The sequence below is a fragment of the Zootermopsis nevadensis genome, unplaced genomic scaffold (assembly GCF_977971745.1).
Source record: "Zootermopsis nevadensis isolate Lab colony 2312 unplaced genomic scaffold, Znev_1.0 Znev_ptg000050l, whole genome shotgun sequence".
Lineage (NCBI taxonomy): Eukaryota > Metazoa > Arthropoda > Insecta > Blattodea > Termopsidae > Zootermopsis > Zootermopsis nevadensis.
The window spans coordinates 4599071-4626952 of NW_028259182.1; the positions used below are offsets into that span (position 1 = coordinate 4599071).

General features: G+C 38.4%; 6 protein-coding genes across 18 annotated transcripts in view; 4 read left to right on the forward strand and 2 right to left on the reverse strand.

The window, feature by feature from the left end:
* Position 1: 1 nt before the first annotated feature.
* mTTF (mitochondrial transcription termination factor) lies at positions 2 to 4021 on the forward strand. Of its 2 annotated transcripts, none has more exons than XM_022060575.2 (5): positions 2 to 1412; positions 1924 to 2102; positions 2198 to 2294; positions 2783 to 2936; positions 3101 to 4021. In XM_022060575.2, exons 1-5 carry the CDS (start codon positions 998 to 1000, stop codon positions 3465 to 3467), a joined length of 1212 nt encoding a protein of 403 aa, XP_021916267.1. In that variant the 5' UTR covers positions 2 to 997; the 3' UTR covers positions 3468 to 4021. The 2 variants fall into 2 exon arrangements, with proteins under 2 accessions (XP_021916267.1, XP_021916268.1); XM_022060576.2 differs by lacking the exon at positions 2 to 1412 and adding an exon at positions 1419 to 1752.
* On the reverse strand, positions 3463 to 7988 carry l(2)k14505 (ATP synthase mitochondrial F1 complex assembly factor 2 homolog l(2)k14505). 4 transcript variants are annotated; one of them, XM_022060578.2, is made up of 6 exons: positions 7770 to 7988; positions 6517 to 6707; positions 6120 to 6230; positions 5802 to 5982; positions 4094 to 4209; positions 3463 to 3652 (listed from the first exon to the last, which is right to left on the reverse strand). In XM_022060578.2, the coding sequence occupies exons 1-6, from the start codon at positions 7885 to 7887 to the stop codon at positions 3509 to 3511; spliced, it is 861 nt and encodes a 286-aa protein (XP_021916270.1). In that variant the 5' UTR covers positions 7888 to 7988; the 3' UTR covers positions 3463 to 3508. The 4 variants fall into 4 exon arrangements, with proteins under 4 accessions (XP_021916270.1, XP_021916272.1, XP_021916271.1 ...); XM_022060580.2 differs by lacking the exon at positions 7770 to 7988 and adding an exon at positions 7640 to 7763; XM_022060579.2 differs by lacking the exon at positions 7770 to 7988 and adding an exon at positions 7591 to 7754.
* A 70-nt stretch (positions 7989 to 8058) lies between these two features.
* LOC110828155 (B9 domain-containing protein 2-like) lies at positions 8059 to 10993 on the forward strand. Of its 2 annotated transcripts, none has more exons than XM_022060581.2 (4): positions 8059 to 8581; positions 9811 to 9936; positions 10029 to 10163; positions 10815 to 10993. In XM_022060581.2, the coding sequence occupies exons 1-4, from the start codon at positions 8494 to 8496 to the stop codon at positions 10991 to 10993; spliced, it is 528 nt and encodes a 175-aa protein (XP_021916273.1). In that variant the 5' UTR covers positions 8059 to 8493. The 2 variants fall into 2 exon arrangements, with proteins under 2 accessions (XP_021916273.1, XP_021916274.1); XM_022060582.2 differs by having other exon boundaries at positions 8059 to 8411.
* A 45-nt stretch (positions 10994 to 11038) lies between these two features.
* LOC110828150 (uncharacterized) lies at positions 11039 to 27295 on the forward strand. The gene is made up of 7 exons (XM_022060569.2): positions 11039 to 11476; positions 11718 to 11951; positions 12250 to 12409; positions 13408 to 13619; positions 13704 to 13859; positions 24667 to 24833; positions 25200 to 27295. The coding sequence occupies exons 1-7, from the start codon at positions 11039 to 11041 to the stop codon at positions 25411 to 25413; spliced, it is 1581 nt and encodes a 526-aa protein (XP_021916261.2). The 3' UTR covers positions 25414 to 27295.
* On the reverse strand, positions 15379 to 20820 carry LOC110828152 (uncharacterized). Its single transcript, XM_087360945.1, has 6 exons — positions 20717 to 20820; positions 18872 to 19079; positions 17922 to 18096; positions 17441 to 17557; positions 16600 to 16757; positions 15379 to 16193 (listed from the first exon to the last, which is right to left on the reverse strand). Exons 1-6 carry the CDS (start codon positions 20779 to 20781, stop codon positions 15840 to 15842), a joined length of 1077 nt encoding a protein of 358 aa, XP_087217071.1. The 5' UTR covers positions 20782 to 20820; the 3' UTR covers positions 15379 to 15839.
* RhoGEF2 (Rho guanine nucleotide exchange factor 2) overlaps positions 27178 to 27882 on the forward strand; it is a 141256-nt gene continuing 140551 nt past the window's right edge. For all 8 annotated transcript variants that reach the window (XM_087360928.1, XM_087360929.1, XM_087360931.1 and 5 more), the window contains exon 1: positions 27178 to 27444. In XM_087360928.1, coding sequence (XP_087217054.1) covers positions 27413 to 27444 — 32 coding nt within the window. In that variant the 5' untranslated portion in view covers positions 27178 to 27412. The remainder of the gene's footprint in view (positions 27445 to 27882) is intronic.

Below are 27882 nucleotides of genomic sequence, written 5' to 3' on the forward strand. Positions count from 1 at the left end.
TGATAGAAATTAAATTCACTGGAATATTTTGCATTAATTCGTGAATAGTACGAATTAAAAATTAATTTCCCTATTTTGGAAATTTCCCAAACAGATTAAAGTAACGCAACATGTCGAATGCTTTTGGTTTTTGATAACGCTAATATCTGAACTGTATGTGATGGAAATCTAAATGCAGGGGTCCACTAGTTCGGTGAAACAATTCAACTACTGCGTACGGTACATCAGCATCTACCATAAAACGTCATGGCTCGCTGGACATAAGGTTTGCAATAAGCCCATGCACCACTAACTCCCACCATCACTGTTCCAACAAACAGGCCGTACTCTCCACGCTGGTATACAGAGCTAGACCTTTTTATGACGGAAAGCCTACAAGGTGAATTTCTCAGGACCACTTTCAAGCAGAATGGCTACAGTAAGTATCAGGCTCTCAGTCCACCAGAGTCACTCCTGCCTCAAAGAATACTTTCTTGGCCACCTCCCCCTACCCCTTACGAGCACAACCTTGAACATGATCAGCAGGCTGCTTGCTATCCAGGCACAACATGAAGTGCTTGGGCCTTCCTTCGGGGAAGATTCCCAGTTTCCTTCGGCCTGTGAAGGATGACTTGGGATCCAAGACTCCAGACATGTAAATTATTATTAGGGTATTATCCTGATGACTGAGACAGTAAGTTTGTCTCTACCAGACTGCGTGTTGAAATAACCTAGACATTCAGATATTTCTGAAATAGACGTTTCTTCGTTGGATTGTAGTTGACGTCGTTATCGGCTGAGCCCTAGCTTGTTTTTATAGTGCCTTTACTGCAGCTGCGGATAGGTGGCAGAACAATAGAAGCGTGATGTAATATTCTACTGACGTTTTAACTTATGTTTCCATTGCGTGGTACCAACATGTGCATGTCTAGTTTCAGTGCAATTGTGCGGCAAGTAATGATTGGTTTAGTGTAAAGTATATCTTTTTGTAATCAACGTTGTGAGTTATATATTCCTAATGATGGGATCATTACCGGTTTTTATGAACAGAATTATTCGCATTTCTACCACGAATTCGGTCACTAACGTAGGAAAGTGTGTACCGCTGTGCATTCGCACCAATGTTGGGGTTATCAATCGGTCTCTCATAATCAGAGAACTGACAGAGCGTGACACAATTCCTAACGATGATGACATTGAATTTGATTATTTGCATACTGGAAGTAGGGAAATTAACAGGAAAGCAACAGTTTCCATGCTACGGGGCTTACTTAGTTGTTCTGATAAACAGATTGAGTCAATGGTACAAAAGTGCCCAGAACTTAAATTCGTTAGCGCTAAAAACGCACAGTCTAATATTAAGTTGTTTACGGAAAGGGGTGTTTCAGAAGAAATTCTGCATCAGAATCCTTGGCTTTTGAAGTACAAAACAGGTGATTAAAATTTTTACACTTCAATAAGTTTAATCAGAATCATTATTTCTTAACAAGTACAGTAGAAACAGGTTTCAGAATTTAGATCCGATTGTAAGAGATATGCAAGTAAACTTACCCATTAAAGACAGTTAATCTGTCTTAGGTCCAAGTATATTATTATCTGTGTAATATATTATTTGCACTATAATTTTGTATTAAGAGATTTATGTTGTCGGCATGTAAGCATATTTTTTTATTTCCTCTTGTAGTGTTTTTTTTTTATTAGACCATGGATGATAATTCATTTGAGCAGTGTGTTGCTTGCATTAGATTCCTCTGCAGTGTCAGGCTACATGAAGTACGATGTATACTTAATATAAGCTAAACATTGCACACTTAATTATGTTTTTATTTTAACAAAATGTATTTCATTGGTTCTCTAATCTACTTTCACATGACATGTACACATCTGTCTTGTCATCTAGAATTTTAATGTTTTTTATTGTCTTACTGTGTTATTATGTATTAGATGCACTTTCATACAAGCTGGATATTCTTAAAAAAATGAATTTGGATGATGTTGCTGCAGTACTGCCTCTCCTTCAGTTTTCCATAACTAAACTCAGAGACTTTGCAGCTTTGGCAGAAAAAGAATCCCATGAATTTCCTTATGGTAACCGCATAAAATACACTTCTGAAAAGCTTCAGGTAGATATCTGTTCTATTTGTGTAGGTGTCAGTGCGATAGATATTTCGTTAATTTATTCTTTTTCTTTTCTCTGCTGTGCTAATTTCTGTTCCAGTGTACCTTGGAAGATGTGTGTAAGGAGTTTGAGAAACATAAATTTTTATTTTATATCCCATTAGACCGTTTTACAACCATATTGGATATGCTACTTGGTATGTATGTACCATTACTATATGTAAAGACTGTAATGAATTTGTGGGCACATTCGGAAACTCTTTAATTTGTAGAAACAGACGCTTGAACATTTAAGACACTTTCTCCCCTGGAGATAGAGCAAAGACTAATTCATGCAGCACAGGTATTAGGAACAGAGACTTAACACACTTTCAAATTTAAGTGAATGGGTTTTTTCATCAGTAACAGTCTGGATATGAATAATGGGTTAAAGGATGTTTATTATAAAATAAGCATTCCTTTTGTTAAAACTTTTCTTGTCAATTTCTGTGGGATGCGTTAATAGCAGCAGATCGAGTCTGCCTCGTATTTAGGCTTGAAATGTCAGCTAGAGTAAGCTACGAATAAAATGGTGAAGCAGCCTCAGAGTACAAATTAAAGTGTTTTTGAGAAATTTTGTGGAAATTTCCCTTAAGCATACTTAATGCTCATGAACACTTATTTACTGTAAAGAATAAACTTTCAGGAGCTGGAATTTCTCCTCAGTACATCTTGAGCGATATGTGGGCGTTACGTTACAATGTCAGCAACATAAAAAGACGGTTAGACATGGCTAAGGAAGCGCAAATCAGAACTCTCAAACCATGGATGTTACGTTGCTCATTAAAAGTATTTTATAAGTAAGTACGTAATATATTAAGTATGCAGGTATAAAACTTAACAGTAAGTGTTCTGTCAGTCATAGTATTCTGGGTTATGAAGCTATGTTGATGTGCTTCAACCTTGAAGATCAACATCTTCACCACCAGGAGAACCTCAGATCACTTTTTTTTTTCTTTAACAGTAAACTGCAGAAAGAGGTGGCAAGAGAAAAGCTTCTCGGTGAAAGTTCAGTGTCGGAGTACCTCGCCCAGCAACTACAATGTGATGCTGAAACTATAGAATATTTGGGTTCAAAACACCCACCAATATTGAGAATTCACGTGTCCAAACTGAAGGAGATTTTGGATTTTCTGTACAGAGAAGGATATACCTCTCAACATATATGCCAAGTTCCTCGAATACTGTGCCATAGTCTCGAGACGACAAAATCACGCCTTGCACAACTGAGGGAGTTAGGTTTCAATCCAACGTCTCTCATAGTGCTGTGCAAAAGCAAGCGTGAATATGCTCAATTTTTGGAACAGGTGATAAGAAAGAAAAACAGATGATTGGGGTTAATTTATTTACAGTTCTATACATGTGACGATGTTCATGTTGTTGCAAATCGTTTCTTGGACTGTACAAATGTAGAGGAAGAATTAAGATGAATGAAGAGCACGGCCGCTGCTAATCGAGCTTGTGTTTCCTGTTGGTTCAAGTCGTGAGCCCATTCAACTCGACCCCAATAACCACTCTGAGAAAGTAGCACGCCAAATTAGTCAGTAATGCCATGGAGGAGAGTCCACGATGAGATTCTAATGATTGTTCAGCTATTCAAGAAATCCCTATACATCTTCACACCCTCATTCTTTAAGATTCATTTTAATATTATCCTTCCACCTGTGCATACATCTACATATGCACTTCTCATCTGTTCCAATGTCTCCTGTAATTTCCTCTCTCTTAGGCCAAAATATTTTCCTCAGACACTCAATTCCTTAAGGGGAGAGTACATTTCAAAGCAAGCAGTATAACATTCTTAATCTAAAACATTTTTAAAAAATATGTACCTTTTAGGAAGACTGAAAATTATTTTTGCAGTAAACCATTATTACATGCTGAATATTTTTAGTTCTTTCATCCTTTTTTTATATCTCCCCCACAAGGTGAATGTGACTGACTTCATTTTCCTTACCTGGAACTCTTCTTCAAGTCGAGAGAGCAGGACAGCCTTTTCAATACTAATATACCTCTCTACGCAGCACAGTGTCAAAATTACAGACTTCAGCGCTTCAACTCCAAAACTGAAACCTAATTATAACCCTTGAATAAATAACATAGTATTGGATATTGTAGATGCGTCATATTGTGATTTATATAGTATTAAAAAAATATTAAAATTAGCCGTCAATCACAATATAATATTATTAAAAGATTAAAATATTCTTTTTACGTTCCCTATCGAGTACTCGATTTACAAGTGGAACATACACGACATGTTTCGGCTATATATAGCCATCATCAGGTGTTATTTATTTAAACTTTTCACTGAATTACTGATTTTTTACTAATTTTTAATGATTTATAGTCTTCATTTTTCTTATGATGTTCTTGTCCTTTATATTGTTTCTTCATTCGTTGTATTATCACAGGTCACTAATATGTTTGTATTTCGTATTTCGTATTGATGTCAATGTTTTGTATATGGACCAAGAAGTAATATCGTATCAGTATTATGAGAGATCGGAGATGTACTGTACTGTATTGGATCGTGGCTGGTTACCGACTGAAAAGTGAAAAGTTTAAATAAATAACACCTGATGATGGGTATATATAGCCGAAACATGTCGTGTATGTTCCACTTGTAAATCGAGTACTCGATAGGGAACGTAAAAAGAATATTTTAATCTTTTAATAATATTATATTGTGATTGACGGCTAATTTTAATATATTTTTAATAACATAGTATTGACTCAGAAATGAACTACTGAAAACATTAGACAATAAACGAACATATATCTCACTGTACGATGAACCTGGCAACTGAGATTAGTACACAAACTATTATCAGCTCTAAGGATTAAAGCTTTGAAACTCATCTTAATAATAATCATGATTTCAGTGAATTGTGAAATCCAAGTGAGGAGGGTTAGGAAAGTTTATGGGCTATGTAGGGGTAGGTGGAGAATCAAGCAGGGATGTCTGATCAACCAGAACCACGGAACAGGAAGGGGAAATGGAGTGACGAACAGGAATATCCCCTTTTCAGGGCCATCAGGCTGGTTCAAGATAAGGGAAGAGGTAGCCATTTTCAGGGCCTCTAGAAAGGAAGGTTGAATCAAGAGAAAACATGCTTTGCCCTTTTCTCCCTTTGAACTTTCCATGACCTGCTCCAGGAAAATTCAGCCTCTGTTCATGTTGCTAGGATACAGTTTGATCTCTACCACGTCTGTGATGAACTTGCAAAACAAAGCTCCGTCCTAACGACAACAACAGAAATGAACAATTTCTCCCTGAGCAGGTCATTCACATGGATCCTGAAATAACAGAAGAAGGGTCTACAAACAAGACGCACTTCCTGTCGATCCTTCCACTTCCTTTCTGCAGGTCATAAAAGGTCTTTTTACCTAGCCTTCATTTCTGCTGACTCTAGAAGGGCTACTTTCCTGTTCCTCAGTCCTTGTTCCAGATTTGGCTCCATCTCGTCTCATCATCCTGTGACTCTGATTGGTCGGTCTTCCAACCCGATCCTCCGCTTAACCCTAACTTCCTAGCTCTCCTCACTTCAGAAAACTACTATCTGATGCCATGAAAAACTCAGATTTTGCAGTGACCAAAATAATTGTTTTATATACTTTAATTTTTAAACACTTTCTTGGAATAAAAGCAATATAAAACCTACCGTGAATAGCCCAAAAATTATAGGATAAAAGATGCTTTGTAAGTACATTCTTAGTTTCTTGATCAATAATTGGGCCAGAAATATCTCTTGCAGCTTCAAGTTTCACGCCATAGCGCTTGCAGAACCACTTCAGTACGGGGTCCCATTCTTGTATCTGCTGTTCATATAGCTCATCTGCTTCCTGGAACAGGATCGTCGCCACTAAGAAAGTGAGTCAGGTTCGGGAACTAGGAATTCTCCCAGTGTCTCTCAAACTTTTTTTAGCTGATTGTACCGTAAAATTATGGACTGTAAACGTAGATAGAGAATTAAACTTACACTAGATTGATACAGCACAGTATCTGTATCCAAGCAGCCAATTATATGTTGGACGAGATCAGACTTTGTTAATTTATTTGGGTTGTCAATGGCTGTACTGCAGAGACCGCTCTGTAAAATAAGAAAGGAAGGCAGCAATGTAAAATACCATAGAAGAACAAGTAGCGAATGAAACCATTCATTAGATGAATGTAGGTCAATCTTATGAAGTACTAATGAATCTTTATATAACGGTAGAAATATACTGCATAGAGAAGAGACAAATGTTAAGAAATCCTTTGTTTACTCTGTCGTTAAGTCTCTCAGTTACCCTAAACTTTTTGCTTAATACTATCCTCTACGTGTAGTGTAATCTGTGACTACAAGTGACGCTCGTCCATTACGGCTGGATACGTACCAAGTGCATGGAACTTTGCTGAATTTTTCCTTTCTGTGCATCCCATTCAGCTGCGACGGCAAGTGCCAAAGGTTCGCTTTCAATGACAAATGGGCTACCTTTTGGTGATTTCAGCTTTCGTTGATCGAGAGTTATTTCAAATTTTCCATCACCGCGTAATATGCCCGTTTTTCGGTAAAATCTTTTTGGTGCTGAAATAAACAGATTACTCGGTATCCAGAACATAAAAAGCTGTTCCTTTATATTACCATATTTAAGCAAAAAATGAACATGATATTTGGTTTTTGGAATGAAATTTTTTCTTATTTTTACTTGATTACAAGCTACTTTTCTGTCAGCTGTAGTAAAGCATGCTGTGTGTATATATGACCCCTTTACTTCCACTTTCTAGCATAACTTTCATTGACTGGAATCCAGGAAAACATGACACAGGAGTTGTTGAAGATTGGTGTTGATAACATGGCTGCAATAATGCGTGACTACATGCCTAACAGGTAACACTTCTTTCTGACAGGACATTAGAATGTCCCAAGGACAATTTAAATCTTAGCATAATTCCATACTAATGTAAACAAACATTTTATGAGTGATCTTCTGACTATGCCAGGCTGGGGTTAAGTAAAGCACAGGCGATGCTTGTTATATCTGCTTTTGCTATCCACATTCTTGCATATCTGCAGTTTTATTTGTGTCATGAGGAACAATTTTAAAATCTTAATTATGCTGAACCTTCTCCAGGCTTTTCTGGGGATATGATGCAGATGAGATTAGGAATTCTGTTGCCAGTTTAACATCAAAGTGGTGAATGCTATATGTTTCCTGTTTTACATGTTTCATAAAATATGTATCAATTCACAGATCAACCGTACTATATAACAATAAGACGATTTGTTTACAGTTTAATTTGTTAAATGCATTTCAGCCCCCATGGGGCTATCAGTGATGCCATATTTGCTTCAAACTCAAACAGATTATAAAACAAAGCACTGAATTGTTTGAAATCCATATAACAAATATTGTACAAGCAGCTAATGTGTATGAGCCGCTTCTAGCTGGGTCAACCTAATGAATTACAAGCAATATGGTAAGGTAGACATGCCTCATGCATGTACCAAGCCCACACATTTCTGGAGACTGACTCCATTCTTGTGTTCCACGCACATAAGCAGACGAATGTCACTGAATTAATCGTAAGTATTACATAGATTTTAACTTGGAATATATGGTTATATAAACACCGTTATTAGTGTTACCAGCATAATGACGAATGAGGGTTAAAGATGACGGATAACATTTTTTAATACTGAAAGTGGCAGAAACTGTTTTAAACCGCAACAAGCTAGGGTAAAATACTGGAAATGTGTTTAACATTTTCGTGACAAAGACTGGATAATACTATCACAAAACTCCACCACTAACAAACTATTTCCGCGGACCCTAACCCCACCTCGCACTAGAAATTTAAAGTTGGTAATCTGTAGTATGTATCTGAATGACTAGTATCACGTTAAACATACAACTATACACGGGCATAACGTGAATGAAAACAATCGAATTACGATTGTTCGGATGTGTCTATTAATGTAATTAGTTAAATAAATCGTATTAATTTATTTGCGTTCCAAACGATTGATTTGAAGTGGCGTATTTGAGTAGGGCAATTTCAGCTGTTTCTATTTAGCCAAAATTGAGCGGATTTATTACATACTATTCAGTAGTCATATCTGTATACACAATGAAGTAATATACAATCAGTTTTGTCGATAGTCGTTTGTGGTTTCTAATATTTCGATTTAAGCCAATCGACTTCCCAGTTATAGATACGTTTAAGTTGTTACTTTCTCATTCAAATAGTATACTGTTATATGTCATTTTGGTATCGGTGATGGTGCGAGGTTAGTGATAATTTACATTAGTGATCTTAATGTTAAAGAGTCGTGTCACCGTTTTATGGTGTACTGTAGAATGTGACTTGGAATGGCAGAAGTTCACTTAATTGGCCAAATAATCGGAGCAAGTAAATTTCCGAATCAAAGTTTGTTTTGCAAGTGGGGAATACATGCAGGTAAGTTAATGAAACAACAGTTCAGCATATGTTCACATTGCGGAGATGTAGTGACTATTTACACTTTAGTTAAAATGGTTTGTATTGCACAATGAAAATTAGAGTCATTCTATTTGAAATCAACACAGCAGAAGCATCTTGGATTTCAATTACATTTTCTAAGCCTGCATAATCAGGTAAGTGATAACATGAAGTTTTTTCAGAAATTTTAAGTTTCCCCATAATTTTCTGAATTCTGATTCACTGAAATGCTTGTAACTCTTGAGAGAGCCAATTATTGTATCTACTGGTAAACTTCTACCATACTATACAGCATAACAACACAGAAGACAACCATCTTTGGACTCACTGCCATGAAAACCTCAGATCCTACAGCCTCTGAAGTGTTAATAAACTCTACCAGACTACACTGCACAACATTTCAGAAGACATACATTTTTATGTAGAATTTGAAGTTTTCATGGCTGTGTGTCTGAAGATGGCTGTCTTCAGGGTTGTTGCACCATGTAGTCTGGTAGAAGTTTGCCATTTTTGTCTGAATATTTTTTTGTGCATTCACATTTGGCAATATTTCCCTCTCAGGTGGAAAAACACTTTTTTCTAAAACTTATCCTTTCCTTATGTCTGTGACTTCACTTCAAAGGGAAGAACATAGATTGAAGATGATTAAGAACTAGATTGTTGGTTCATTTCACAAACTGTTATTATGGTGATATTTCAGGTTCTTGCATCAGCAAGTATGAAGATGGCAGTCTTCTGGGTTGTAGCACCGTGTAGTCTGGTAGAAATTTGCTAACATTTCAGAGGTGCTTTCTGCCTCCATCATTAGGACTGTCATTGCAAAAAACCCAGAAGACAGCCATCTTTATTATCGTGGTGATCAATTGCAGAAAGTTGGGATTGGTGGGGCATGTGACACTAATGCAAGAGGTGGCAAATAAAAAAAATGTTGGAAAGTCTGAAGAGAGGAAATTTCTCGGAGAATTAGGCATAGATTGAAGGATGATATTAAAGTGGATATTAAATAAATAGGGTGTGAGGTTATATACTGGTTTCATATGGCTCAGGATAGGATACATTGGTCAGATATTTCAGACATGGTAATGAAACTTTATGTAATTTCTTAATTGATAAACTGAGCAGTTGTTAGCATCAAAAGGACTCTGCGCCATTGAGCTAGTTTTTATGTATGAGCCATTTTAGCACGTAATGATTTGCTTCAACTACAGGAGGTGGCTGGAAAGTAATATCTGGGTTGAAGGAAGGTCAGACCCAAGTAGACAGTCCCGCGTGTGACGGCATTACATACTGGTGTCATCCAGTAGACATTCATTTTGCAACGAAGGGCATTCAAGGTAAAATGGTTTCTGTGTTTAAGTAATTGTGTTAGGACACTAATTTATCAAGTGTCTTGGTGTTGTTAAAAAATAATTACATCACTTCACAGGTTGGCCCAAGCTACATCTTCAAGTGTATCACCTGGACCAGTTCGGCCGAAGTGAGATATACGGTTATGGATTCTGTCATGTACCAACTGCTCCTGGATGCCATACTTTAGAATGTGTCACTTGGCGACCTACTGGTTTGATTTTAGATTGAAATTCAAGCTATTAAAAATAAGAGGTGTATCTGAAAGCTAAAATTAATGAGTCTCAAGCAGGTAGTAAAATAAACATATTGAGACTTGTATAGAGCCACAAGATGCGGTTGTGAACGGTAAACCGTAGAAAAGTCTTTTCAAGATTTCCCCTATCCCTCAGGTTAAATGATAATGGTGCAGGCCCTTTTGGGCTCCCCTTCCTCCCGGTAGTTGTAAAGGATTTGGCATACCTCCAAATAAAAAGTAAAAATGAAATTCAAAATCCCCCCCCCCCTCAATATTACAGTAATAGAAACTTTAAGGATAATTAATAAAGCTGATGGCTGAATTATAGCGATGAAGATGACTGTCTTCTGAGATGTTGTGCCCTGTAGTCTGGTAGAAGTTTACAGTAAACTTTTACCAGACTACATACTACAATATCTCAGAAGAAAGTAATCTTAATACTTGTCGCATTGAGAAACCGAAATATCATCTCATTTATAGTAATTTTTTTTCGAGTTTTGGTTAAGCGTAATTTTTTATTCTTCGCCGTAGTGCCTTGTCATAAGGATGTGTGTAAATACAGGTAGAAATTACACTGATAAGCCATATTTACTTTTGGATGGGCCGCTAAGCGTCTACGTGTTTCAGGCACTCTGCGTGACCAGTTTGTCCAGTACTTCCTTGGCGGTGGACCTCAGCTTAAGAATCCAGATTTAATTTACTCCGGAAATGATCGTTATCGTTTGCAAACTGAAACGATGGGTGTCGTGCACTTGGAGTTAGGAGTCGTACTACGCAATTTTGATAAATACGGAGTAGAATGCTAAATGTCTTCAGTGGAATGACCTGTGAATGAAGAATTTTTATTCTTAATGATGGAAAGTTCTTTTACTGTAGTGTTTGGTTTATTGACAGTTTGTCTGTGCATGTGCGCATATGCGCAGAATGAAACACAGTCTGAGGGTGAAAGTTCAGCAGAAACAAATAGGTCTTGTGCGAACAGCGCGACTAACAAAACAGATTATGTGTGTGAGCTGAATTCAACGGATTTGACGGTATCTACAGAAGTAGTAACAGAAGGTGTCAATGGTACAACTAGTATCGCAGATGTGAATAGCACGCTGTCTAGTGAAGTAGTTCAAATAGGAAATGAAACATATTCTGAATTGCCTGTGAATGCAACCACGGCGAAACCAGAGATTCAGACAACACGGCATCCGGAGACTACCACGGAACCAGTTCCTGCAACGGTTGAGACGGTAGCGGAATTACGACCAGTCTCTAGTGAAATCTGCGTGTGCGATATAAAAGTAAGTACACTAGTACTGGAACATGACAGCAGGCATTTGGATGGGTGGGTGGGGGGCCACGTTTTAGGTTTATTAACAAAAAATTAATCAGTTAATTTAATTTGCATCGAACATACAAGTTTAAAGAACTAAGTGCGTGATGTGATGAATAAGAAATTATTGATAGTAATAATAAGACTGAAGCATGTGATCTCCAATTTATTTATATTTATCGATATTGGTACTGTTCTTGTGCGAGCAGGTGAATTCTTGTGATATCAACTGCTGTTGTGACGTGGACTGTTCAGACAGCGATCGACTTGCATTCTCAGGTTGCCACGGTAGAGCGCCATTTAACTTCGATCCTCGTCATTGCTACCACACGCATTTTATCTATCATAACAACACAGAGTTGAAGCTTGTCCAAGACGAAGGTGGTTTATTTTGCATAGTGAGTGACAACTTACCTGCAAGATTTACGTATCAAAATAGGAGGGTAAGAATTATTTTATGAATAAGAAATTTTTTATACCTGCCTGATTAGTGTAATCTTATTTCAAATAATCTGTTGTACATCCTAATGTTATATAAAACTTGAGATTTTAACGATGCAAACGTTTAACATTTTTTTCTTTATGCTCCATTCTGGAATTGTTTTGCCGTAGTAGTTGTAAGTGTTAAATTATATTTCCTGGGAGAAATTGTATTAATTCTGTAGTAATATACAGATTTTATTTAAATATTGATGTATGTTTATTGCTAACCTGCTGCCTTCCTTATGCTTTATTCTTTAGGTGGTAACAACTTTGCACGAATTTAACAAACTGCACAGATCTCGGAGGACATTTTCTTGGCAAGCTGAGAAATTTGATCCTCCCTCGTTTGATCCGTCAGCACCATTCAGGAAGGGAGCAATCATATGGACTGTTGTGAACAGGACTCTCATTCCTTTCAGTACGTACCTCACTGAGATAAGCAGAGCTCATTTATGTTTTTTTTTTGAATTTGTTTTTAGTGTGGAAGTCTACCCTGAAGATGGAGGCAATGTCTTAATCCAAAATGTTGATAACCACCTACATGACATCTTAGCTCATAAACGCACAATTCAATTTCATAAAAGAGTAAATTAAAATGGACCCCTAATGATCTGGTAGTTATACAAAGTATGCGAGTTTGTGCTGTCATCTTCTAAATTTGTAGAAAATAAATTTGCATATTGTGAGGGTCCCTGGGGTTCAGAAGGCTGGAGACTTTTTCAAATGCTCATAGTTCTAAAAAAATTCAGTATCTTTTTTTCAGTTATCCGCACCAACTCCATCAGTTACAGCTTCAGTAAATTATTTTTATAACTAACCAGATGGCTTACGGAACCCGAAGGTTCATCACCGAATTAACCAAAGCCCTCCACCGTTCCCTGTCCTGGGCCAACAAAATCCAGTCTCCTTCGACTCCCATCTCCCATAGATCCCGCCTGAGATTATCCTCCCATCTACGTCTAGGTCTACCCAGCGGTCTCTTCCCCTCAGGCTTCCCAACCAATACCTGATGCACACCTCTCGCCCCATCCATGCACGCTACATGCCCCGCCAATCTCATTCTTCTCGACTTGTTCAACCTGACAATATTGGGGGAGGAGTACAAAGTTTTAACCTCTTCGTTAAATTATATTCATACAGTACGTTATTTGTACCAGTTTATTTTCTGTCTGTGCGTCCTCCCTCGTCTTCTTGCGGTTTCTGGAAGTGACGTGCAACCATTACGCTTAACAGTTAGAATAATCTGAACTTTATACATTCCATGGGATTGGATGTTGCGAGTGCACATGATAACTTACTTCATAGTAAAATGAAAATAAAAAGATACTGAATCATACAGTGTTTGTACAATTTTTGAAATTTTCTTTCTCCCCAGGAGGTTATGCGTTTCGTTAATTTATTGTATTATTTCATTAGGTCTTCCAGTGCATGTAACAAGTGCCTTATGTCAAGCTTCGAAAATAATCTACTATTTAAGTGACTGGTCAGGAACATGTCACGTCGTCACAGGCGATGCTGCCGCCTGCGAAAATCGACCAGAACTCAGTGCCTCTACTTTCTACAAAGGTTTCACTGTCTTAGTCGCACCGGAGCTGATGAATGAGACCTACGTCGTTCATCTGAAAGAGGTAGGGTTAAACGCTCGTAAATATTTGCCACGCCGTGAATTACATGAGTGCCATGTTAGATACAACTTTCATTTTGATTTGCAGGATTGCCCTTCTAATGTCTGCATTGCAGTAACTCTGCACTTATGTTCAGAATTAAGCACTGGGGCGTCAGTACTTGATCACTGCGACGAAGTAACAGATTTGCAGCCCTCCTTTTATGACTCTGGTTCTGAAAATTGTCAGAATGTAGTCAGAGAGGTGAGATATATGATATACCATAATGGAACCAAAGGAATTACAAATGTATGTGTGTATGTGTGGCTTACAAATGTAACGCTGTATACGGAATTGTCACAAAAGTTCAGCGTCTCTTTCCGTTGGACTAAAGATGGAAAACCATTCCATCGCAGTGGTAATCCTGGTTATATCGTTGGCAAACCAGTCATGACTGGAAAGAAGGTAACTCGGGTTTCAGGAATCGAAGGAGAAGTTGATAAAGAAGCCATTGAAGTTGATGAGAATCCTGAGGAGTGGCTGTCGATTGCAGTAGCAAAGAAAGATGGCAGATGCGACGTGGAGGGGAAGAACGGTAATTCTTTGAGGCAGACTGTCACATTTGGGGAGAACAGATGGTCATCGTGCATGGTGTTTGTTAGCCCATCAAACTTTACGTCACCGTCAGCCTGTGCGACAATGCACAAAGCAACGATTAATTTGTTAGCTGGTGGTGTGATGGAGAATGTTACGTCAGCTAAGGAGTTCAATTTTTATATTGCAACTTTTGGAGACTCAAAAGTTGAAGAAACAGGTGACTGGGTACAAGTAATGCTGGAAACTGTCCCATCATTTGTAATTTCATCGAGTCAAAGTGATGACTGGGCGCTAGTCTGTAAAGGCATCGTGACGAGTCTTCACATTGACGTGATGTTCGCGAATGTCGGTTCTCTCGCAGTACCTCAGGCAAAAATTTTAGGTGCTGTTTTCAGATTTGGATCGCCGCGTGACATAGTATTTGCGTGTTCTTCTTTTCGCTGCACGCGCGAAACTGAAGAGCAGCACTACGATGCGGTAAGTTCTGTGTCGTTTGTCGACGCTACAAAACCCGCCATTGCCCGGTTCGCAGAGCCACCTGTTTATGAAGTAAAGTTACCCTTTGACTTTTTCTACCCATTTTTCAGTAATTCGGCTCTTTTAAAACCAAGTAATGTACTAGTTTTTGCACTATTTGTCTTCAGTTGTATCAAAATTATAATACACTGATTTCTAAAAGAATAGCAAGATTCATGCTTCCCCCTTAATTCATTGCATCTTCCCAAATGTCAACTTATACAGTATATTCCTGAAGCGACTTAATTACATTCCCATTTATATATTTAAATTGAAGAAGTCTGTCTGCAAAACCCTGAAGAACTTCCCATGGAACCAGTTTGGAAATCGCTGAGGTAGGAATGTTTTCAAAATATTTGCGAACTTTTGTATAAATTTAATTTGAGTTTCGGTTTATAATTAAAATAAACGCGTTCTTTGACAGTGTCATCCTGAAACCCTGGTAAATTTGAATTTTAATATTAGTGACACAAACATTTAATTGGGAACTTAATTTTGAACTCTGAAAAGAAAAATATATGTGTTGACAGTTTTGACGGCAGAATACTGATGTCTGTCACTGATGAATCATATCAAATGAGAGTATGGCTTTGCGAATCCAACACTCTGAGTTTGAAATTTGATAAAATGTTTATAAGATATTTATATCACTAATGCAGACTGACCTCAGTTGTCATTTTACGTTAAGACTGAAATTTATTTTTGACATTTTTGTGTGGTGTTTATACAATTTTTTTGAGAGACATTTGTAGAACTTTGTCTGATAAATGTATTGTAAATTTTCTCAGCGTACCCTGTAAACAGTGTTTTAGGAGTAATCAGAACTTTGGTGACGGTAACGTCTAATAGTGGATGTGAGAGTAATTTTGTTTCTCGTATGGTGATGACAGGGACTTGTATATTTTTCTGTCTCAGTTCATTGCATTCAAATTTGCACACTGCACCACATTTCAGATTATGAAATGCAGATTTTGGTACAAATTATATTTTTATTTCTACGAAATATCATCCCATTATTTGTATGCCTGAATCTTTTAACTGTACTTTCGCTCTGCTTGGAGTAAGTATGCGGAGCAATATTCTGAGTTCTTTGGGGTCAGCTTGATCGTGGTATATCACTGTGGATAAAGGTCAGTTGTCACTTGTTAGTAACAGTGCTGATGGGACACCACCAATGGTACTCAGTATCATCTTCTTGTAGCGATCAACGTCAAAACGTCTAACGATCACAATGTTAGGAGACATTTCTTCAATGCCCTTGTAATCCACAAACATGGCCCCTCGGCTGATTCCGCCGTCTTGCGCGACGTATGCATAAAAAGTGGCAGACTGCTGGATGAGGGAAGGGTCCAAGATGGCCGCAGTTGCAAGACAGTCGGCGCACTCCCAGTTTAGAAAATTTTCTTTCAGTTGGTACTGTTCGGCTTTGTTCAGAATTTGCACTTCTGCACTTGGAAGAATTCCAAGGACATTCTTACGCCAGTCCTGTTGGAAAAATAATAATATTTTTTTTTAAACTAGAGACACACAGAATCTTAAAAAAATAAAAAATATATATGTTGTATTTGGTGTGATTAAAATATGTGTATTTATTGAATTGGAACATTTACGAGAGGTATAGAGGGGTCCATTTAAAAGTTATCACCTCCCGAATGGAAGGAGGAATAAATGTTTTGTGGTCAGACATACAAAAACTTGTAAACCGTAGCAGGAAATTGTGGTCACTGCTTGCAGTTATTTAGCTATCTGTGTGGAAATAAGATTTTGGTCGCTGCATTGGAAATGTAAGCAGTGAAGTTTGTGAAAATTTCAGGTTGATAGGCTGCATAATTATGTTAACACTGCGGCTCCTGCTACCACAAACCATTAGATAAGTCTTCGAACGTCTCACCATGGTTACGATGTTTCTCTCGGACACTGAATCATATGGCACTAATGTAATGGGTCGTATGTGCCCGGTGCTCGTGTCACTAGAGTTGAATACGATGAACGCCGCTTCTGGGTCCACGTAAAAGTTGAATTCTATTCCTGGCTTAATATTACCTACACCTGAAAATAGCCAATATTAAAATTTTAACAAATGTAACTCTCGAAGAATCTAAATAATATGGAAACGTGTCTTAACATTTACTTTCTGATGTCTCAGAACTCTGATTCGGGTCAGGTGAACTGGTCAAAGACCCTTTTCTGCAGAGGAAGGAAGAAGTAATCCTCAGCCTGAAGATTCTCAGGTTGATACCCTCAACCCGAGATCATTGACAACTTTATTTTACGTTTAAAAGCTGAATTGAGGAAAGTGCTTCATCTCCTGGACCCAATCTTCATTCTTCAAATTCAGATTCATCTCAGGTAAATCTGTGAGTATTTTTATGTTAGAGAACAATGGAAGGCACACAACGTAAGCAGAGTCCTTCAGAAGCGAGAGGTCGCTCAGCTGGCCAAGAAATTTTCCTGCCTCTTGTGGAATCCGAAGCACAAGAGCCCACCATTTGATCCTATCTCGAGCCAGTTAAATCCAATCCACACACTCAATTTTATTTTTTTATGATACAGATGAGCGTGGCTAGCAGCCCACTCTGTTTCACTCCACCATCATCACCCTGATGATGGAGGCAACAAGGACCTCTGAAACATTGGGAAACTTCTACCAGACTACATGGCACGTCGTACCAGAAGACACGCCGCGTGAGATCCTGAAATCTCACCAGGAAACTTAATTCATTTGGACGTACCTTCAGTGCTGCCGCCCAAAACCACCAAGTGTTTTAGTTTTGTTAGAAACGTCGGATCCATTCTCACTGCTAGAGCGACGTTAGTCAGAGGACCTAAACACAGAAGGGTCACTTCTCCTGGAATAAGGATAAAGAGTTTTAAGAACAAACTTGGAATAGTTTAGTCGTTTTTTAATGTCATCATTATTTACCACGTCTTCATTCTGTCTTTCTGGTTCGTTGGTTTGCTTGCGTCTGGTTGATGGGGCGAGTGTTTTGTGGTCTCTGGATGAAATGTGTGTTGGGCTCTAAACAAACTCCACATGACTTATCTTAACTCAGTTTTATTAAATTAAAGCTTTGATTGAAAGAAAGTCTTTGACCTTCTACAGGGTGATGCATTAAAAGCATAACCCTGCCTACTTTCATATACATTAATAATTGATTTAGGGATATGATAACTGTAGACTACAAGTCATAGTTCTCATCTGCTTCTCCTTACCTGGATTCTGAGTTACAATTTGTATTAGAGAGTTAACGGCGTGCTCATTTTGTAGAAGATCGCTAGAATTTGGTGGATTTGGGAATTCGAAATCTCCAAAACCATCTTCGCCGAAGTAATTATCTGATGGGGGTGTCCAGATGAACGATTTTGAGGCTCCGCGGTACACCGGAATCTGGTAATGAAATTACTTTAAATTGTTTCGTATTCGTGTCATGTGCCACGAATTTGTTAATATTTTAACAATTTTTTTTAAAAAAAACTTTGATAGTTGAATACATAGTTAATATTTATTATAAAATTTTCGTCGAAATTCATGAATGCCGCCATCTTGAGAACCTTACTGCCGTTGAGCTAATCAAAATATTTCTGCTTTTTGAGGAAATTATTTTCATTGGATCTCGCTTGTTTTTCCCGTAAAATCTGGATGTGTTTCTCCTCCCTATGCGTGTTATGTATCCCGGAAATAAAATAATATTAAAATTCAGTTCTATCCGCACAGAAACACCACGTGTTACCATTAAAAATCTCAGTCGGTTTATGATAGTTACGTAAAATACGTGAGAACATGAAAAGCATAATTTAAATTGCCCTACGATTTTTTCGTGAAACTCCACTGTCAAATTTAGTGAAAAACCATGCTCGAATTGTTGGATGCATACAACGAACGAACGGAGAGATTTTAATGGGAATAAATAAATCGGTGTCAGATTACATCGAATTCGGCATTGCAGTCCACAGCCTAAAAAATTAATAATATTGTTGAACTGCTGCAAAGTTTGTTCTTAGGACTTTGAATCACTCTGTATATATGCATTGAATTCACGCGTGTAAAATAGTGATACCTGCGTTTACTTGCTTGTTTATTCGACTTGTCGATGACCTTGAAGATAAGGTATCGAATGCGTGGACGATACTGAATTGTGTAAAGATAGTGTTATCGGGCTTACGTCAAGACGGCCGACGGTTTGGAGTATCTTAAAGACATTGACGACAACGTTCTCGACGGCTGTGTTGCCGTGGACACAGGTGATCGCTATGACCTTGAAACTCGAATTGTCCTTTTCCTTATTTAGCGCCATGAAGATGGCAGCAGCGTCGTCAGCACCGGCATCTGTATCGATAATTACCTTCCCTGCGTCAAGCTGAGGAAATTTCCTGCGGGACACGGTGGTAACTAATTATTTATCCTTTGGAATATAACAATGACAGTAATCTCTAATAAGTGACGCAGTTTTTCAATTCAATTTTTTTTTTGGTGGGTGGAGGGGGTTATCACGTGACACTGCCGATTCATTTAACATGAACTTTGGGCCGGTTAGGTTAGGTTTTATTCTAGAAAGATAAGATTTACTTTATATTAATAAGGAGTTCACTCACTAAATGGAAGTTAATGCTCTTTTGAGGTTATAAACTCTGATTCTGTATAATATTTTAATGTGGAGAATTTTGCAAAGCACTGACCTCATTTTTATGTAATTGTTGCAGTAACGCCACGTGTATTAGGTTATTTTTCTCTCACGTACGGTGGGTTTTGACGGTTGTAACATTCATTGTTGTGTTTTTGTCTTCTAAGGATCGAAATTTCGCGATGCTGTGTTGGAAAATGTGCAGATGTGACATCTACGTAATTTAGATTTACGCGATGGGAACTGCTCTCTAACCCCATCTGATGACAGGAGTACCAATTACATTACAGACTTTCTTGAACATTTTTCGAAGCTGAAAGTTTTGTAACTGTCTCCCACCGAAATCAAGTAAAATGAAATTATTCTTACGTGTGGTAACACTGTTCTGTTTTCAGGCGCCTTCCGCGTGAAGTGTCGTAGTATCTTCTATAAAAGTGATAGGCTACTATCATCGGGTGGGCTAGAAGGACGAGGCGAAATGTATACTACCATTTTAGGATTACAATACCCCTTTCCAGGTTTCTATAAAATAAGGATAACTGCAGAAGCCCGTAACTTCACCATTATTTTATATGGGAGTGAAACTTTGTCTCTCTCATTATTATTGAAGATTTTGATAACGTTAACCTATTATTTAAACAGAATAAATTTTCGATAAATTTAACCTATTTTTACGTGTGTGAAAATGACACTTGCATTGATAATCTAAGTAGATAAAACCAGTTTACAATAAGCAGGGCTTCAACATTCCGTTTTATTTTCTTTGCTAATTATCCTGACGTCACAGAATACTTTAGAAAGATTACAATCACAAGTCCGTTGATTAAAGCTGTATCATGTCGGATCAGGCTGAATACCGATGCGAACTGACCTGATGAAATAGCCCCACGTTCATTCCTAGATGGACGATTCAAATTTCGCGCTGTTACCATTCACAGTTGGTACACCTGTCGCTCCTCAGGATTTCGCGCTGACGCCATGTTGAAAGTACTTCCGGTACGCCAGTATTATGGTGTCTTGTGGTGGGCTGTTCAGACTAGGTTTTATGAATATACGTCTGTTGTTTTCGAGATTTTAAATAGGGACGAATACACCGTACCCTTTGTAAAGTTCAGAAACATGTCGATATCATTGAGTTTTCCATTTGTATTCCACGTAGCGCGGTGAATGGTATTATATTATTGACTTTTCGGAATTTTGTGTTGAAAGTCACGGCTTCTGTGACTTTGACGATGGTAGTAACGAGAAACAATTAAAAAGAATTCGGGATGTCGCGCCGACGTTTCGGAGGTACTAACTGCCTTCATCGTCAAAGCGATGTCAACACAATCGAGTATAAAGGCTTTGTTTATAAAGTTCAAAGTAATCTTTTTCCGATTAACTTACCCTGTTACTACGTGCATGAAGATGGCAAGTGCGCTGTTGATCACAAGTAAATTAAATCTGTTCATGGCTTACAAGAGCGCGTTCACCTGTTCAGTGCCTGAATTATTCTGGTCGCAGTAGTTTCTGGCTGGTGGAATAATCAAGGGGAATTCTAGGAGCTAGTCGCTTGTAAGATAGCATAATCTTTGGTCTGCCTCCATTAAGGATGAGGAGCTTATCGGACTGAATGTCCAAACAAAACAAATACAGGTAGCCGTCGATTCAGAATAACGCCGATTTTGAAACCAGAAAGTCAAAATGTGAAGAAAATTTTTTTTACAATTATTTATAACGTTTTACAATGTTTCTCGTACTGATTCTTATACTAAATCGTAATTCTTACATCGCTGAATTTGAATAAAAATTATAAATGCAGTCATCTCTGCAATTACGTTGTGTTTCGTTAACGCGAATTTGATCGAATGAGATCGATTAATCGATAAAAGCTGTTTGTGAATATGCTACTGAACCACATTACACTGTGGAGTGTTTCGTGATAATCTGGTTTACACGACGGCTTGTTTAACTCCAGATGAACTATTTTATGGGCAATCGATAAATATATATAGGCATACCTCGGAGATATTGCGGGTTCGGTTCCAGACCACCGCAATAAAGCGAGTCTCACGAATTTTTTTGGTTTCCCAGTGCATATAAAAGTTATGTTTACACTATACTGTAGTCTATTAGTGTGCAATAGCATTATGTCTAAAAAAAACATTGCGAGAATTACCAAAATGTGACACAGAGACACGAAGTGAGCACGTGCTGTTGGGAAAATGGCGCCGATAGAATTGCTCGACGCAGGGTTGCCACACACCTTCAATTTGTAAAAAAAAAAAAAAAAACTGCGAAGTACAATAAAACGAGGTATATTTTTTTCCCCGAATTGTGACGATGTGTTCCTGCAATGTGGAAGCATTTTCTCTTCTGCATTCCACCACGTGGTTTCTAACATCGCATCTGTTAACGTCGAAGAGACAGCCTTCAGAGCGTTCAACTCGTCGTTACGGTAACTTCGTGCCTCCACACTGGACGTCCGATGAGTGGGATATCCCGAAGATTATGACGCACCACCGCACTGTCGTCATTGTCTGGTTGGTGCCATTAAAACGTCTGATTCGCGCTCTTCGGGATTCATACGTCGATATGAAACACCTGTCGCTGTTTCTTACCGCGGGCCTCCTCGTCGTGGCGTGGGTACCATTCGGACATTTGGCGAGAGCTCCTGGCGAAGAATTCTGTTCATCCTGTATCGATACCAACAGTGACTTTTGCTGTAGATTCTTCCAGTTGTGTTGCTTAGGTGAGTTTCCTCAAGAACGGATCTGAAACTTAGACGTTTATGGCGAACTAATCTTACAGACAGATCAAAGGATCTGGTGATGTTGGTTCTGGTTTTACGGGGGCGTAATAGAGCCTGTGACCGCCTCGGTGGTCTAGCGGTTAGAACGCTGGCCTTGTAATCCTGGGGTCTCGGGTTCGATTCCCGGCGGTGCCCGAATTTTGATAATTTGTGTTGGGCAAGGCCGTGGTCCAGGCAAGACGGAGTTTTCCTCCGTGGCATCCCAACAATTACTCCATTCACACACAGAAGAAGGCAATGGCAAACCACTTCTGGATCATCTGCCAAGAACGTATATGAACAGGTCCCAGTCCGAGAAAAGGATGGAAGGATCCTGTTCATATGGACCTGTCGTCAGACAGAACACTAAATAATAAAAATAAAATAGAGCCTGTGACCCCCGAGCTGCAGTAGGCCCTAATTTTTTTTGTTCATACAGGACGAATTTTATCGTAAATATAATTAATTATGTCAACAATTTAAATTACTGAGAAGTCTTACCGCTAGCTTTGTGTGAGATTTTGCTACGTATTGGATGGATGCCTCTGAGTGTTGACTGTGCGCGGACGATGTTTCTGTTAATATCTCAGTCATTTCAGACTGATGGGATAATATCTCAAAACAATCCACTGTCGCTTTGTATCACATCTTTTCGATTTAACATCGGTGGTAAATGAATGGAAAATCACATTGAACTAAAATGTTTAAAAAACGTTTCTTCCGAGTGAAAATTATCTAAATATTTAAAGTCTCTGAGATTCCTTTCGTGTTTGCTTCTGTGGTCACAGCGCGAACAATAATTTGGATTTTTATTCCGTGTTTTTTGTAATGGACCTAGGCGTTCTTTCTTGTAATTTGTATTGATTACAAGAATTAAACTTCAGACGACTGGTAAACGTAATGGTAATAAGTAGAAAGAGTCTTGTACTAATCTGCATATTATAGATGGTTATATTAGATCTGAACATTAATCATTTCACTTCTCTGTTAAATTTAATGTTGATTTTTTCTATTATAGGTCATCGGTACGACTAACTTTTTAAAACGCTGAGGGTTTGTTTAAGTTAAATATCTTCAAGGGGAAGAGATAGCAGTTTTCAGTCTAAAAAGATTTATTATCGTGCGTGTACTTCGCTGTCAGTGTTTGACTTAAAATAAAATGATTTTATTGATACATTTGGGAGATACTCGGATAATTACTGTATAATCCTCGACTTTTAAAGTGCCTTAGTTGCAACACACTTACTTAAATTTCAGTAAGATTCTAAGTACACGTTGATATCTTTAATCTCACGTATTTTGGGCTCAAAATTAAGCGAGGAACTTGATTTACAACGCGATTATTCATTAGTAGATTTGCAAGATAGTACTTCTGAAAAACTACACTGAACGCAAGTGTGTGTCTCATCATATGTAAATGAGTTTATAATTCGTTCATCATAAGACATCGAAGCCTGAATTTGACATGTCTGCATGATATTTGAGTCCTTTACTATAATTATTTTTCATGTTGCGGAGGGCGAGTTCATTTACAACCTCAGACATTATCCGTTCTGTTACTCACGAAAAAAAAAATGGATGCTTCGGTCTCGGAGAGTTCTGTGAGTTACTGCCCAACGTAACCTTAAAGATCACGGCTCAAGACTCTGTCTCTCTCCTGATTGGTCAGTAACAACGCTGGGAATACCATTACACATCTCATATTCTATACTAGAGATCAAAATGTCAGGTCTTTGGGTTGCTTTACCCTGTCACAATCGCCTTATTGACAAGTTCCGGCACGGTGCACTATCACAGTACGCCATCTCTTGAGACAGTCACGAACACCTCGTCGCGTTAGCTCAGTCAGTATAATGATTTTGACTCTGGACTCGACGACCCGGGTTCTATCCACGACAGGGACGGAGGATATTTCCTCTAGCCTCTGCGTTGAAGTCGGGCAAACCCAGCCTCCTAACGCTAACCACTCACCCCCATCTAATGTAGAGGTTAAGATATATCAGCTCTTCCCCCCCCCCCAAGCGCTTATATGGCGTATAGCGGGATAGCTTTATTTTTATATTTTTTTGTTGCTGAATATTTCATGTGGGATCGGCATTGTCACGTTTTTCTTGTCATATACGTGTTTAACATTCAGTACCTTAAACACATTGTCATTTGTCTTCTGCGTCACGACGCACATGCGCAGAAGACTTTGTCGCTGTTAAACGCCGATGAATCTCCTTGACTTCCTTCCCTAAAGAGAGAGAGCGAGAGAGTCCTTCTTGACACAGATTGCGACATATCGCTATATTGAGATAGTAAACTTAAATCTCGCATAAATTCTGCTTCTGAATTGTATGAACCATTGTTTGTGTTTGAGAAAAGTTAGGTATTGCGACACCGGGAGGCGGGGGGGGGGAAAATTGTGTGAGTTGAATAACAGCTAACCACTTTACCGACTGAAATGTGTACCCTTCACCTCGTTTTATGTGGGGGTAAGATAGATGGCAGAACAAGCACGTAGCCAACATAAGCAGTCAGTTGCAGCTCTGTATGTTAGCAAAGACATTTTTCTTTTTTCCAGACGTTTCGCCGTGTCCCACCCCAGCCAGACCGCAGTCTGCGACTTGCCACAAGAAAAAGTGCACAAGGTCTTCGGATTGTCGGAAAGGACAATTATGCTGTCGGAGGGGAGACTGCGGACATTCCTGCGTCACGCGTCCGAGGCGCAAGAATCCAGCCTTGTCTTTCGTAATTTTATAATGTTGATATTTTTTTTTTACATTCTGTTCCTTTTAAGTTTTCTGGCAGCTCTAGCAATCTCCCAGCTCTGCTGTAAGAAGTAATTAACAGGGTTTACGAGCTATAAGATTTATTTTAAAATAGCACGTAATAAAACCGACAGTTCACAAAAGGACCTGTATTTTGCACAGTCTTGTAAGAGCTGTGTTTTAACTTCCCTCATCGTTGTTATATTTCCAAGAAAGGGAGAAACGTTTCGTAATGTTTATATTTCTTGTTCATTCCTCCTCACATTCATATTCCTTTTTGAAAGGTTTGATTTATCACGAAAAGACCGCTGACAACGATGTTCTCTTCTACTGTTTTGCACTGTAGCAGCTACGAGCACTCGTTACCACGCGTAACCAAGAACCCCACGGTCACAGACACGCTCCACTGCAATCTGAATGTGGGCACAAGATGGTACTTCACATCCCGTCTGCTTCATAACCGGCGGAAAAGCCCCCGGTACCCTCTGGCTCGAGAACTGAGTAGGCCCCAGGACACGTTTCTGATGTGGATACAGGTGTTGAACACAGCCTGGGTATGAGCATCTACGTGTCTGTGTCTACCGGAAACGATCTGCTGTCTTCCTGACAGTTTTGTGTCACTGACGCATGCGCAGTTGATGGTTAGGACGTGCAGGTGTCTGCTCCTACGTCATAAGACAGTAAACGGAACATGTTTTGCTACGTCACTCGGTCGCGTGACATCGTATCGCTTATCGGTTTAGGCTTGTGTACGCAACACATTCTTGACACAAGTTCTATTTGTCAAAAAAAATAAATTACAGTGGAATCAGAAAAAAAACAGAACAATATTGTGTCAAATTTCTTCTTCATGTTTAATGCAACCTGGTGAAGAATTTCTGCCTTAACGGAAACTGATCACCGGATGAGATTTTGTCGATTTTTTCGACACAGGAGAATCGGGAGATGTGTACCAGAACTCATTCTGGCAATTTAATTAAGAACGAGATGTGTTCTACAATGAACCCAGGGTCCCCACCACGCAGGTACCGGTACCATCTGCTTGAACCTTCCCCCATGTAATTATTTTCTAGAACCTGGAAATTATTTAATGTATTCTAAAAGGACGTTTAATTTGAAAACAAATGTAACAATAAGACAATTATCTTCCAATGATTTTCATAAAAATACAATATGTATGCCTACGTTTACTGAGTGCGAAATCAATTTCTGCCCTCTTTAAAAAAAATCAAAGAAATGATTTAAGAATATGTGCATTTTAATGAATAGTCTTACAGGCATTAAATTCGACAAAATTAAAATTAGTTTGTTTATTAAAATTGTACGTGACATCTAGAATTTCCGTACTTTTACACCTGAAATTTCTCAATTGCTGTGTTTTTCACACTCGAGACTTGACTAGTTTCATTTCTGCAATTTTAAAATCTCTGCATGAAAACGTCTTCTGCTTATCGTATTCGGGGGCGTTATGTGTGTCATAATGAAGCAATTGATCTATTGATAGACTTGTTTGTATTGCACAGACTTTTCCGAGAACAAATATCTTTCGTAGTAGAGAGTTAACAATGGTTTTAGTTAGATCATCTGTATCGATCCTTCGTCGAAGTCCTTCCGTTGTGTGTCTTCTACAAAAGAGAAAACTTTGTTCTCAAGACTTCGCTGTTGCCACTTCTAACCCGGACGCGAGTTCTTTGCGCGTGGGAAGAATGGGTGCATTACGGGTCGAAACGGGACATTTACATATTGCGTCGCGTTGTGGTACCACTGGTAGGGCTCGTATTTATGTATTATTTTCTCGTATCGAGAGCTCGAGTTTTGCGATAACACTGTGTTGTACAATTGTATTAATTTTTGGAGACACGTTAAACATAATCTGTCGATAAATCAGATAGCTGAGTTTTGATTCTGAAATGTTATTTATTCTACTGAACCCTTTCAGAGGTTATTATGACGAGTAACACGCAGAGATAGAAAACAGTCGATTTGTTAAGTCGAAACTGGAATGACCTTTATAACCTGTGACTTAGCAGCGTAGTATGTGCTGCCATCTTTCGCCGCATCTACAAATTTTATGCCCATTGTATGTAACCTTCCGCTGTCGAATAGACGTGAAATGTCAGAAGTAAATTACTTGTATTTGTCATAGGATATACGTAAGAAATAATAAATATCGTTCTTATATCTACTAATTAAATTTATTTTTTTTATCGCGTAAGGTTTATAATGGCAAGTTACAGAGATGATATACCGTACTAATTACTGTGGAAGATGCGGAAAGGAATTTTATTGTGGGTGAGATACTGTGCTCAAGATGGCTGACACTTGTTGGTTGTTGTATATTGTACGATTTTATATTTGTTTTTCATAATGTCCCCGTTTATTTTATATTAATGGTGGTTTTGGTGTTGTTTGCGTGTTTTAATGTATCATGTGCGGTTGAAAGTTAAAGTTCATTTCAGATAAGTTGTAAGTAGGGACTTGTGAGTGAAGTGAAACGATTTGTATGCCTTTCAATTGGAAATGTTTGAATTGCATCGGTGAATTTATAGTATAAATATCATGGATAATTCATCGTCGGGGTTAGCAGAAAGGTGAGTGAACACGTGTATTAAATGATTTGAACCAAATGGTACGACTACAAAGAAACGAAGTGTTGCGTTTGTCAAAGTTTTCGTACTGTAATCAAATCCGCAGTACACACTGGAGTGTAAAGGGAGTTGTGTGGATAAGTTGACTGCTGTTGGGGTGTAAGGCGGGAGATGTGGTGATTTATGCCACCGCGTAGTGTATAATGTTTTAGACTTGGTTGTGATTTACATTAATCTGGACCTTAAAATGAGAAACATGTGGGTTTTTACAATATGTTTTGATGGAAAGCGAATGGAAATGAAGGGGCGACTTTTAACTGTTCTCTTTTAAAAATGAATTATTATGTTCATGATCCAATCTGTAGTTCAGACTTTATTACATTAATGTAAACTTCTCCTCAAAGGAGTTTTGCATTAGTACAAAGTGATGTAGTGGGTTTG

Coding starts and splice junctions, on each gene's coding strand:
- mTTF (XM_022060575.2), top strand. CDS start 998: ATGATGGGATCATTACCGGTTTTTATGAACAGAATTATTCGCATTTCT. Junction 1,413..1,923: donor GCTTTTGAAGTACAAAACAG/GTGATTAAAATT, acceptor ATTATGTATTAG/ATGCACTTTCATACAAGCTG. Junction 2,103..2,197: donor ACACTTCTGAAAAGCTTCAG/GTAGATATCTGT, acceptor TTTCTGTTCCAG/TGTACCTTGGAAGATGTGTG.
- LOC110828155 (XM_022060581.2), top strand. CDS start 8,494: ATGGCAGAAGTTCACTTAATTGGCCAAATAATCGGAGCAAGTAAATTT. Junction 8,582..9,810: donor CAAGTGGGGAATACATGCAG/GTAAGTTAATGA, acceptor CTTCAACTACAG/GAGGTGGCTGGAAAGTAATA. Junction 9,937..10,028: donor TGCAACGAAGGGCATTCAAG/GTAAAATGGTTT, acceptor ATCACTTCACAG/GTTGGCCCAAGCTACATCTT.
- LOC110828150 (XM_022060569.2), top strand. CDS start 11,039: ATGATGGAAAGTTCTTTTACTGTAGTGTTTGGTTTATTGACAGTTTGT. Junction 11,477..11,717: donor TCTGCGTGTGCGATATAAAA/GTAAGTACACTA, acceptor TTGTGCGAGCAG/GTGAATTCTTGTGATATCAA. Junction 12,410..13,407: donor CAGGACTCTCATTCCTTTCA/GTACGTACCTCA, acceptor TTATTTCATTAG/GTCTTCCAGTGCATGTAACA.
- LOC110828152 (XM_087360945.1), bottom strand. CDS start 20,781: ATGAACAGATTTAATTTACTTGTGATCAACAGCGCACTTGCCATCTTC. Junction 17,558..17,921: donor AATTGTAACTCAGAATCCAG/GTAAGGAGAAGC, acceptor TCCTTATTCCAG/GAGAAGTGACCCTTCTGTGT. Junction 16,758..17,440: donor TTTGGGCGGCAGCACTGAAG/GTACGTCCAAAT, acceptor GGCTATTTTCAG/GTGTAGGTAATATTAAGCCA.